At 42.2% G+C, this 13178-nt stretch overlaps 1 protein-coding gene across 2 annotated transcripts in view; it reads left to right on the top strand.

The window, feature by feature from the left end:
• crb2a (crumbs cell polarity complex component 2a) overlaps nucleotides 1-13178 on the top strand; it is a 102257-nt gene that overhangs the window by 58282 nt on the left and 30797 nt on the right. Inside the window, exons 7-8 of one of the 2 annotated variants that reach the window (XM_086054526.1) lie at nucleotides 8175-9113; nucleotides 12023-12585. The exons of the other annotated variant lie outside the window; for it this stretch is intronic. Of the exons in view, the coding sequence (XP_085910652.1) occupies nucleotides 8175-9113; nucleotides 12023-12585 (1502 nt within the window). The remainder of the gene's footprint in view (nucleotides 1-8174; nucleotides 9114-12022; nucleotides 12586-13178) is intronic. 2 annotated transcript variants of the gene reach the window in all.

Here is a 13178-nt window from a genome sequence, read left to right as displayed (position 1 = left end):
GTGTAGCTGGGAGCTGGAGACTGTGGCGAAAAGGGGGAGGGGGTGACACGCCCAGCAGGAGGAGTAGGTGGAGGCTGCAGCAGGAGAGACTGAGTGGGGGCAGGCATCTGATTGAACCTATTGAAAAAGAGGTTCAGCTCATTTGCCCACAGCAGGTCCCCCCCAGTCCGGGTCTTAGGTTGTCCGTGGCCTGAGATGGTCTTCAGGCCCCTCCAGACTCCCCTGGCATTATTCTGCAGCAGCTGCTCCTCCATCCTCTTCCTGTAGGACCTTTTCCCCTCTCTGATCCTCCTCCTCAGCTGGCGCTGCACAGTCTTCCGCTCCTCTATGACGCAAAAGCCTTCCTCTTCTCCTTCAGGAGAGCTTTTATGTCTGGTGTGATCCAGGGTTTGTTATTGGAGAAACACCTTACTGTCCTGGTGGGTATGGTGTTCTCCATGCAGAAATTTGTATAGTCTGTAACAGTGTCCGTTAGACTACAAATGGCTTCCCCGTGAGCATCGCTGAATACTTCCCACACAGTTCTGCTGAAGCAGTCCTTTAAGGCCTCCTCGGCCTCTCCAGACCATCTCTGGACCGTGCGGGTCACAGCTGGCTGCCTGCGGACCAGAGGTTTGTACACAGACTGGAGAGCCACCAGGTTGTGATCAGCTTTGCCCAGCGGGGGGAGGGGCAGTGATGTGTATGCCTCCTTGGTGTTGGCATAGAAAAGGTCCAGTGTTTTATTGTCTCTGGTGTGGCAGGTGACATACTGTGTGAATGAAGGCAGAGAGGAGGAAGGAGAGGCATGATTGAAGTCACCAGAGATGAGTATCAGGGCATTTGGGTACTGTGTTTGTAGCCTGCTCACTGCTGCAGTCAAGACATCACAGGCTATGTCGCCGCTGGCAGCGGGGGGGACGTAGACGGTCACCGCGATCACATGACTAAACTCTCGCGGGATGTGCCTCATGCCAACAGCTAGCAGCTCAATATCCCTGCTGCAAAGCTGCTCCTTAACCATGATGTGCCCAGGATTACACCATCTATCGTTCACAAACACAGCCAGCCCTCCTCCTTTCCTCTTTCCACTCGCCTGCGTCCTGTCCGCGCATATGATTTGGAAGCCGTCCAATTCTACGACCGCGTTCGGCGTTAGCGCTGTTAGCCACGACTCCGTGAATAGCATCAGGCTAGCCTCCCGCATCAGGCTAGCCTCCCGGAAGTCCCTCTCGTGCCGGGTAAGCGCCGCTAGCTCGTCCTTCTTGTTGGGGAGAGAGCTAACATTCCCCATTATAACAGACGGGAGGACGGGATGGTATCGTCTCCTCCTTTCCCGGCATTTAATCCCTGCACGATATCCCCGTCTCTTCCTCCTTAGGTCACGGGGGATATCGGGTCTCGCCCCGGGAGCCAGCGCAGGGTTAGCACGCAGTGCTAACAGCTGATTCCGGCTGTAAACAATGGGGGCGCAGCTCCGAGACAAGTCGCCGGACATGATCGCGCAAAAAATAGCCACCAGCAGCAGCAAGAATACCGCAGTTTGGGTGTCCATTGCTACGCAAGTTTACGACTATCAACTATATGAAAAAGGTATATGGTAGAATAATAGTAAGGAACAAAAACACACGAAAAGGCTCACCGGTGAGCCGGAGCTGCTGTAGCGGGCTGCCACTCGCGCGGTGCCGGAACCGGGAAAAAAAAAAAAAAAAAAAAAAAGATTTCAAAATTACAGTACACATCCATAAACATGTTTTTAAGCCTGAATGTTTTGGGTATTTTTCTACTCTATCACTATATCCACATGCTGCACAAATTTGTCTTTTAATATTTCATTGCAGCAATTTCTAAGTAAAGAAGTCTTCATTGAATGTTATGCACCAGAAACAAATACCAGTAAGAAATAAAAAACAAACCATCTTAACTTCTCTCGGAGAAGGGAGGGAAAAAAAATAATGTTCCCTTGTGAGCAGAACAGAAGAAATATAATTACGAATTGTAGCCTGTTGATTATAAAATAGTGTGGTACTTTAGTGTAGACTAGTTCTAAAATGCTACCTTTCTCATCTCACCCATAGCAACATCGGTTCCCATCCTCCAGTAGCACAGAGTAATTGCCACATTTACAGAAGAATGGTTTCAACCTCTTGTCTTGCCCTTTGGTCATGGAAATTAGAACATGCAAATTGCTGGGCTGGGCTGTTCACACCTGACAAAGGATGTGTATTCAAAACTAATCCAGCCGCTTGGCTTACCTTCAGACTCAAAAGGTAGTAAAGCAAAATGGCTGATCTTTAGACTTTTTAGTGTTAAATCTGTCTGTATTATACTGCCAAGGCAGGCACACAAAAAAAGAGCAGCATTTAATTAATGCAATGTGATAAAAACAGTTTCCATTCCCTTGCCTGGTTGGATGGTTTAAATTAGCGTATGTCACTAATATTTGGAGAGTTTGGGCTTGTGAAACCCTTTGGGACTCTTTTGCATATAAGGCCTATATAAATAAACTTGATTTGACTTGACTTTTTAATTGACAAGTCCGGGTTCCGGACAAAATAATTTGTGGATACCAAATAAGCAAAATCAGGCCAACTACGATAACAAAATTGTATTTATTGTAAAAAAAGAAGGACCGACAAAGTGTAACAAAAATCGCTGGCAGAACAAAGCCAGGAATGATCGAAACGCTTGCAAAAGGCAAGGACAAATTTGCAACCGAAAATAGCATCAATCCAATGACACGAAACAGAAAACGCTCAGTCAAAATTGAGGAAGATACAAATCTATGAACAACTAGAGAGTGCAATTTCTGGAGAAATTGCGTGTGAAGGTGAAGGAAGCTGGAAAGAAACTGCAGAATGCATAGGAATGAAGTTGAATAAAGTTGAATGATACTGAATAAAGTTGAATGATACTGAATGAAGTTAAATAAAGTGGAATGAAGTTGAATAAAGTGGAATAAAGTCGAATGATACTGAATAAAGTTGAATGAAGTTGAAGGGAAGCAAGATAAGAGGAAGCCTGGAAACAATGAAAGAAGAAAGTCAGGAAAAAAAAGTGAAACAAATGAAGGAATGGCCGGGGATTGAACCAACAACCTCGTGGTTGGGAAACGACCACTTTACCACTGAGCCCCATGCTGCCTGCAATGTGGAACTGTGAGTTGAATGAGCTGAATGTTGAATGGTGCTTAATTAGGGCCACCTGGGGATGAGTATTCCAGGTGTGGTGAATTGTGGCTTGTTGAATGTACCATTGGGAACGAATGGTGAATTTTGTAATTGCTTTTTTCCATCCATCCATCCATTATCTCCCGCTTATCCGAAGTCGGGTCGCGGAGGCAGCAGCTTCAGCAGGGAAGCCCAGACTTCCCTCTTGTTAGGTTTAAGGTCGAAATCACGATACTTACCCTAATTATCTGACTCCAAATTATTTACCATATATTTATTATTTGAACCGACATTAACCTTACCTAACAATTATGCGTGCTCGTTCCGTAAGAGAGAAGACCAGAAAGCCAATCAGCCGAATCACCGAGATTTTATTCCTAACAGCAAAAGCTAATACAGTATCGGGGGCTCGGTTCCCTCTCAATACAGATCTGTGCGCTCCTGTGGCCATCAGAGAGCGACACCACACCCGAGTTGCCCCGAACAGTTATAGAAAACAATATGCAAATTAAACACACCAAAAACACTAGCCACTATCATTTCATTAGTTACATGGTATCTGCAATATATTTCTTCAGATGCTGATTTGTTCTCTTTTCCCTGCCGTCTCAGATGACGCCTTTTCTTGTGCACATGACTCGCTTGGTTGTAGCTCCTGAAAACACCAAGTTCTCTGCATTCCAAGAGGCCGGGGCCTTCAGAGAAACTGTGGCCCGCCTTTGTCTCCCTGTTTTTTCACTGGCGGCACCTGGTACCATCAAACCTCCCACACATTGTGTTCCGCTGATACATCCGCTTCCCTGATACTGCAACCTTGAAACAGCTCTACTTCTACTCATTTGTAATACAACTTTGAATCATTAATAAATGGTTAAAATACATTTATATATCTTCACAAACTAATAATAAAACCCTTCACTAGCCATACATTTATATGTCTTCACAAACTAATAATAAAACCCTTCACGCCCTCTCATGGCCTAATTTATGAGGCCATACCACATATTAATGTCTGTGTGCTGGATGTACTTACACTGCCGCTTCTAAAGTGATGTCATAGGAGGGCCCCACGCTTGCATCCGCCTGTTGTACCAAGACATACTGTCCACCCGGAGGCAAGGGACCCACAGTTTTCTCGATCAACCTTACTGTGAGAGATCTAATACATGGAATGCAACAACAACCGCAAAGTACCATAATAGCTGCAAAAATAGCAACAGCAAGCAAAATGGAAGCAATCAACCCTTTCCAACTACCAAACATTTTCATCCAAGTATCCCAAATACTATTGTCCACACCTGAATGTTCTTTCATCTTTGTATTGAGTGTCTGTAGTCCTTCAAGCGCTCTAGTCAGTCGTCCTCCTGGGGCAGTATTATTGGGTATAAATGTACAGCAGGTGTCGCCAAACATCCCACACACACCTTGTTTTTCTGCTAATATATCAAGGGCCATGCGATTTTGGAACGCCATAAGTGACATGGCAGCCAATTGCTCATGCACTGCAGCCAATGATTCGTGCGTGTAGTTACCCAAACGCTGTACATTATAATGAACATAATTAATTCGGTCAACATTTCTATTGGGAGTGATCCACACCAACACACTTTCGAGCTATAGCGCCAGTGGCAGTGCTTGAAGCCACGTCATTTTGGTTTGTGACATTATTTTAGCCAATTTTTCCTTCAACGTACGGTTCATTCGCTCAACTTTACCTTGGCTCTGAGGATGGTACACACAACCAAACCGATGCTGGATCCCCAACATGGCCAAGGCTTTGTTGTTAAAGTGTGTGCCATTATCAGACCGGACCAAGGCCGGGAAACCATGGGTTGGGATGTAATGGTTAACCAGTGCTTTAATGACAGAGGTCGAGTCCTCCTTTGCGCACGGGTAGGCCTCAGGCCACCCGGAGAAGGAATCAACCATCACCAAAAGGTAACGCTTGCCATTCACTCTTTCACTCATGTCCGTAAAATCAATCACAATTTCAGCACCAGGCCACAGAGCTGGTTGAAAAATACCTGGTTTTGGTTTTAAAGTTGGTCTTGCATTAAATGTCTGACATGTCTGGCACTCTGAAACGTATTTCCAAACTATATCTGTCATTTTTGGGTGCCACCAATTTTTTAATTTCACCATCATCGGGTGAGGCCCAGTATGTGCCAGTGAGCCTCAGCCAAGATGGATTGCATAAGCTCACCTTCTGGGAGAGTGGGCTGGCCTCTCGGGCCAACCCACAGCCCATCAGGTCTTTTTACGGCCTTCGCTGCTATCCACATGGATTTTTGTTCAGGAGACGCCATTTCTTGCAAATGACAAAGTTCATCATGAGTGGGTGGGAGTGGCAAAGCTGCATCTAGATGTTCACCATTAACAATGATGGCCTCATTACTGACCATCATTCCTACCTCAACAGTGTAGCCCGCAACCTGTTTGGCCAGTGCATCAGCCGCCTGATTTACCTTTGGCTACCGTGGTGTCTGCTTTTGAATGTCCGGGGACTTTAACAATTGCTACTTGGAATGGTTGCGCCAAGGCCTCATGTAATCTGAGCATGAGGTCACGGTGGGCAATTGGTGTGCCTTTGGCAGTCGTGAAACCATTTTGGAGAACATCCCTTGAGGTCAATAAGGGCGGCTGAAACTGCATATGTTGAATCAGAATAGATGGTGATTGCCTCACCTTGACATTGTTCGAGCGCCAGAGTGAGTGCCAGTACTTCTGCCGCTTGGGCAGATGGACGTTTAATAAGCTGAAGGGTGTGAACGTGCCTTAGGGAATGGCGTTTAATTAGGGCCACCTGGGGATGAGTATTCAGGTGTGGTGAGTTTTTGTGGCTTGTTGAATGTGCCATTGGGAAGGAATGGTGAATTTTTAATTTTTTTTTTTTAAGGTTGAATAATTTGAATTTTTGGGAAGTAGGAATTGTGCGTGATGTCGAATGTAAGTTAACAATAAAAGAAGGAAGTCAGGAAAAAAAAATTGAAACAAGGATGGAATGGTTGGGGATTACCACCTCCTGGTTGGGAAAGCACCACTCTACCACTGAGCTATGCTGCCTCTGATTGAAAATGTGAGTTAAATGAGATGAAAGTTGTAAATGTGCCATTGGGAATTTCTTTTTAAATGCGTTTAATGGTAGAATAATTTGAATTTTTGGGAAGGTGGAATTGTGGGTCATGTGGAATGTCAGTTGAATGAGCTGAATGTTGTGAATTTTAAATTGGAATGGTTTGAATGTCAAGTGTTGAATGTGCCATTGGGAATGAATGGTGAATTTTGTATTTGTTTTTTTAAGGTTGAATAATTTGAATTTTGTGGAAAATTGAATTGTGTGTGATGCGTAATGTGAGTTGAATGAGCTGAATGAAGTTGAATGAGCTGAATGAAGTTGAATGGCCTCCATGAGCGGGAATCGAACAAGCGCAGCAGATGGAGAAGTGTTGAATGTTCCATTGGAAATTAATGTTTTTTTGGGGGGTGAAAAATGGTGAATTTTGGGGGAACCGTAAATGTTAGGGGCAAAAAAAGGAAATTCCGATGGCATGAATTTTTCGAATAATTTGAAATTCGAACGGGGTTAATCGGATGAAGTATGTGGAAGTAGTAGAACTTTGAATTTGCCATTGGAATTGAATGAGGTTTTTTGGGGTGAAAAACGGGGAATTTTGGTGTAACCATAAAAGTTAGGGGGGAAAACAAACGGACCCCGGAAGCCGTGAATTTTTGGAATCCATTAAAGTAGGAATGGCGAGAATCGGGTGAAAACTGTGGAAGTAGAAGCACGCCAAAAAAGTGTGAGGAATAAAATAGAATCTATCTATAATCTATAATAATAATAAAGTTGAAGGTGTACAATAACATATGTGTGAAGGCCTTTGCCTTCACTCAATGAAGTCCTTTTAAACTGATGAAGATGATCAGTTCTAGGTGCGCAGCTAAAGGGAACGCCCCCCCCCCCCCACTCCAGCTGGGCTGTAACAAGGTAGAGAGAGAGAGGGAGAGGGAGAGGGAGAGGGAGAGGGAGAGAGAGAGAGAGGGAAAAAACAACAGCCAAGCCAGAACCATCCATCCATCCATCCATTATCTATACCCCTTATCTTCACAAGAGCCACGGGGCGTGCTGGAGGTTATCCCAGCTGTCTTCGGGCAGTAGGCGGGGGACACCCTGAATTGGTTGCCAGCAAATCGCAGGGCACACAGAGACAAACATCCGCACTCACAATCACACCTTGGGGCAATTTAGAGAGTCCAATCACCTTACCATGCATGTTTTTGGAATGTGGGAGGAAACCGGAGTACCAAGCCAGAACCATGACATTAATTATATTTAATTAAGTCATTAATGTATGTTTTTATAAAGTAGAACATTTTCGAGTGCTGTTTTTCCTCATTAAAGTGGAAGTCAACATAAACACATTTTTTTTAAGAATATGTTCCGAGCAGGCGCACTAGTTGAAACACGGCATTCTGATTAATTTTGCCTTTGTGGAATATGAACTATGCAGCAAAATGCACTCATTTTTAGCCGTCTCTGGAGGCGGCCATTTTGTCTTCTGTTGACTGAAAGAGATGGCTAAAAACGGCTGGACTAACACTTATTCCACAAATGCCATATTTATCAGAATGCCCTGTTTCAACTAAGGTCTTGCATAGAACATAGTCTTGAAAAAAAATGATTGCGTTGACTTCCCCTTTAAAATACACAGTCCAACAATTTTGATTATTTTTTTAGGGGGGAATCTGAAACAGATCAGTGACACTTTGATTCATTTCAATGGAAAAAGATGATTGGAGATGCGATTCCACTTACAAGCTTAGTTAACTTAGTATCTCGAGGCCCCACTGTAGAAAAAAAATGTGTAAACCTACTCCTTTCACAATCTTGTTCACTAATCTTAAACCACTCAATTTCACAACTACTGCAACATGTACAGGGCTTATTGTTTATAATTGGGGGAAAAAATCCATGCCAAATGTATTACAATCGTTGATTACAATTATTTTTAAATCTTCCCTCAGGTTTTCTCTGTGAAATGAATATTGACGAATGTGAAAGCCAGCCCTGTCAGAATGATGGCTGGTGTGAAGACGGCATTGCTTCCTATAAATGTCACTGTCCTGACGTAGATGTAGGTCATCGGCCATGGGGAGGCAAGGACTGCAGTATAAAGCTTTCTGGCTGTGTCCATCATGAATGTCAAAATGGAGCCACCTGTTATCCATGGTTTGATGGAGTTGAACATGGCCACACCTGTTTGTGCGCTCATGGATTCTATGATGAGCAGTGCTCTATGCTGACAACGTTCTCTTTCTCCTCTCCGGGATTCATTCCAATTAAGGTTTCTCAAGAGATGATCCAAACTGAGACTCAAAACAGTGATTATAAGAAATTTGTGATACAGTTCCGCTTTCGGACAACATTATCCAATATGTTACTCTTTTACAGAGGAGATGTCGACAACTATGTCCTTATAGAAATTGTCGACGGTTTCCTTCATGCAAAAGCGTTTTCTGTTGTATCTGAACTGAATCTGACATTTCCTGTCTTTGTTAATGATGGGTTTTGGAGAAACACTCATGTATTTGAGGATAAGCAAGGCATTCATTTGATAATGAAAGGACCTGGCTGTAACAGAGATGGCTGCAGAGCTCGAAATGAATCACCTTTCAAGACTTTGGAAACCCTTTCTCATGTATATGTTGGTGGGGCACCAGAAGAAATGTTACAGAACTCTTACAGTCAGGCAAGCTTCATTGGATGCATGGAAGACTTAAAGATAGACGGTGAACCTATCCTCCTCCAATTATTTCAAGAGGAGCAAGAACAAAATATGGGATGTACCAAGACTGAGTGGTGTAAGCCTGACCCCTGCTATGGGCATGGACACTGTGTGGACCTATGGACCAACTACCGCTGTGATTGCCATCGTCCCTTTTACAGTAGAAGATGCATTGAAGGTGAGCACTTTTTCACTACTTTTTCAGAAAGACAAATTTTATCACACTAATTCTAATAATATTTCTGAATTATATTGAGGGGTGCACATTATACTTTTGGTCTGCTCTTCAAAGGAGCAACAGTGGTTATTGTTTGGTGCTCATTTTTACCCACCGACATCATGAATGAATTTAAAGTGGAAATCAACCCAAACACATTTTTTTAAAGAATATGTTCCCAGCAGGCCCACTAGTTGAAACATGGCATTCTGGGTAATATTGTGTTTGTGGAAAATGAGTTAAGCAGGAAAATCCACTCCTTTATAGCCATCTCAGGGGACGGCCATTTTGTCACTTCTGTTGACTGAAAATGACATCACAAATGCTCAGGGCTCAGGTAACAACTAATTGTAGCTCAGCTTCAGAAAACAGTTGAGCTGTGATTGGTCATTACCTGGGTCTCAGGTCGTGTCTTGATGGTAGCACTAGTTTGCAAATTATTTTTAGTGGAAAAAAAGAAAAGACTTTGGGATCTGCTGCGGCATGACTGTTTTCATTTTGGATTCTCACCGTGCTTCTTCGCTGCTCCGTCACCTCACTTTTTGATTGGCTGGACGTCACTTGCACACACGGTGCAAAGTCAGCCCAAAAAAATCCAACATGTTGAATATCCCTGATATGAGGTCGGTCCTCCGAGCGGCCGAGATCAGGCTGAGCACACGACAAACAGCAGGACTATCTGATAAGATTATTCTTGGAGTCCCGAATCTCCCCCCCACCGACCTACAATTGTCGGGAGGGGAGATTGGGGACTAAAATCGGGCCGATTATCCTTTCGATAGTTAGAGATGCGAAATTCAGGTCCAGGAAGTAAAAACCCTGCCACAGTTTGGCTTTAGCCACAGGTGCTTCTACTCAACTGGCAGGTAAACGAGCTCCCTGAAGGGAAGCACCTGTGGCTAAAGCTAAACTGTGGCAGGTTTTTACTTTCTTGACCTGGATTTCCCATCTCTGAAGGTAATGGTCCCCAATCTTTTTTGCACCAGGGACTGGTTTAACATAAAGACATATTTTGATGGACAATCGTAGCAGCAGCAGAATGAGACTAAGAGGCCCATGAAGCCTGCCACCTCAATGGCGGCCCCACCGTACCACTTTAGAAGTTATTTGTGGAGCACATGCGAGCTGCTGAAATCAACTGAACTGATAAAGAAACAAATCTATTTAGAACTTTGACTCAGAATATTAGCTCATTGGAACAAATCATTTGTTCCAAAAAGAAAAATGTAGTATGTCTGGTACGCAAATATGCAGTGACGTACTTGAATCTGTTGCATATTTAACATTTTCAGTATGCATGCACCACGCATCACTTATGTACACCCCTGATTAAATTCTGTTCATCAGATCTGCAAAATGTTTGTATTGTGTGAGTAATAGAAACGTGTGATTTAACTTGGGATGTTTTTGATAATAGGGGTTGAACAACTTAAAACTTTTTGTACTCGGCGCTAAGGTCATAAAAGTCGAGTCGATTTAGACTAAACAATGACATCACTGTTTAGTGATATCTGATGATTTTGTTTTTGTTTGTTTTTCAACTTGCGGTGTGAGCATCCAAACACACAGACTCATTCATCCAATCACATTCAGATACCATAATGGTATGGTAATGGTAGACCGTAAAACTATTAATATTTATTCATGTAACACAACTGCAGAGTCACAACTCCCTACAGTATATAACAGATGTTTGCAATTTGTGGCTCCAGAGCCGCATGTGCATCTTTCATCCTTTGCTGTGGCTCCCTATATTATACTTTACATTTACAGTAGCTTGTTTGTTTTTATTAAATGTAATTATAAATGTAACGATTATGGTGCTTGTCCAACATTACAATTAAAAAAATGGTGCTCATATGCGTCACAATTATTCCACCCTTGAAAAGTCCAAGAAAAAATTATTGAATGGTATGTTCTACAGAAGCTATGTTAAAAACAAACATTTCTCGCTGATGAAAGCTTTCAATCGTTTGTGAAAATGAATGTGACTGACACTGCCCTTGATGCATCTACACTGATGTTCAGGATAAAAAAAAAATAGCAACCCAAAAATATAGTTATTTTAATTATTCATAAAATATAGATTTTATATTGGTCAATGGAATAGTCCTTTTCATTGCACGCACCCAGGCAACATAGAAGCAGACAGCATTTTTGGTGTGCAATTTTGGTTTGCTGCAGGCAGATAATTTAAGTTTAGCTTTCATTTTATGAAAACAAGGAGGACTCAAACAGACATTGACTATGTTATTTAAAAGCTAGCATCTTTTTTATAAAATGTTTTGTAACAAGCAGAAAAAAAAGTGTTCTCTGAAGCCGATCATTGATTTCATAAATACAACACTATAGTTTTTTTCAAAATATAAATACAGGTACAAAAAAAAATAAAACCAATGTGCAGTGTTATCCTCAATTTACTGTAGATGTCCAAAGGGTTTCGTGGCTGTGCTTTTCTTTTTCTGTGGTAGATGGCCAAAATGGCTCTTAGAGTATATAAGGCTGCTGATCCGATACATAGTATAACCATTGCATATAACTAAAAAGATTCTAGAAGGAGAGAATGCGTTGCAAAAATGTATTGTAGCAAACTGTAGTTCTGTTACATGGATTGATTTCTGCAAGAGTTTTATAATGATTAAACTCTCTGTGAGATCATCAAGGTACACTATCTGTGATCTGTGATTGGATGAGTGGGTCTGGGGTGTTACCACCTGTTGTTTTCAAAACAGGTGATTGCCGATTAATCGACTTCAAGCTACGACCATCATTGTGAAGTTGTAAAGTTGACGTGGACACGGTGGTTCAACCCCTACTTGTTATGTTTGTCTCATTTTGACTGTTTCAAACTGAAAATTCTCCCCTGACAGAATTACAGTCCTGGACATACAGCCACGAGGACAGTGTGAGTTTTAGCTTGTATGATATTGGCAAGAGCCATGGGAGAGATTTTCAAGTGTCCTTCTTTTTGAGGTCATTAAAGATGGATGGGCTGATCTTTCAGCTGAGAACACCCAAAGGAGAAGTCTACTTCTCCATTTATCTAAATATGGGAAGGATTTTTATCAGCTCTTGGACCAACAGTGCACCTTTAACAGCTCCCATATTTTTGACTACGGGAGAGAAGCAATTCCTTCTGGTTGAAGTCCAGCAAAGACACGTTATCGTTGAGCATGCAAGTCTTCGTTATGAAATGGGGACCATACCTGAAGTAAGCATTAAAAGCGGGGATCAGGCTTACTTAGGAGGACTACCAGAAGACTGGGACTCTAATCATTGGGGGGGGTATTACAAAGGCTGCATCCAGGACTTTCGTTTAGATGCAGTGCATCTGGAGGTGGATACATGGAACAACACAGATGGAGAGGACATCTATTTATCAAGTGAAGCAGAACATGTCAAGAGAGGGTGCATCAGTGATAATACTTGCAAGGTGGGAATGATGTATTTCATGTCCTTTGTTACACTCTATTTACAGAAGTAACATTTCATTTCCGGTGCATATCTATATAATAGAAAAAAAATAACAATCACAATTATTTTGATTGAACTTACGATTAATACATTTCATTTCATTCATTTCACTTAGCATTTATTAAACTATGGTACTGAAGCTCATTTACAAACCCAATTCAGTTGAAGTTGGGATGTTGTTTAAAATGTAAATTTAAAACAGAATACAATAATTTGTGAACCATGTTCAACTTATATTTAATTGAGTACACCTCAAAAACAAGATATTTAAAGTTCAAACTGATAAACGTATAATTTGATGGCTGTAACACGTTCCAAAAAAGCTGGGTTATGGTTATTTACCACTGCGTTACAGGACATCACCTTTTATTTTAACAACATTCAATAAACGTTTGGGAACTGAGGACACTAATTGTTGAAACCTTGTAGGTGGAATTCTTTCCCATTCATGCTTGAGGTACAACTTCAACTGTTCAACAATCCGGGGTATCATTTGTCGTATTTTATGTTTCAAAATGCACCACACATTTCCAATGGGAGACAGGTCTGGAC

This window comes from Filicampus tigris, chromosome 15 (genome assembly GCF_054856515.1).
Source record: "Filicampus tigris isolate MCC_2025a chromosome 15, RoL_Ftig_1.0, whole genome shotgun sequence".
Lineage (NCBI taxonomy): Eukaryota > Metazoa > Chordata > Actinopteri > Syngnathiformes > Syngnathidae > Filicampus > Filicampus tigris.
The sequence above is the reverse complement of the archived record's forward strand: the minus strand, read 5'-3'. Positions and strand labels throughout refer to the sequence as shown.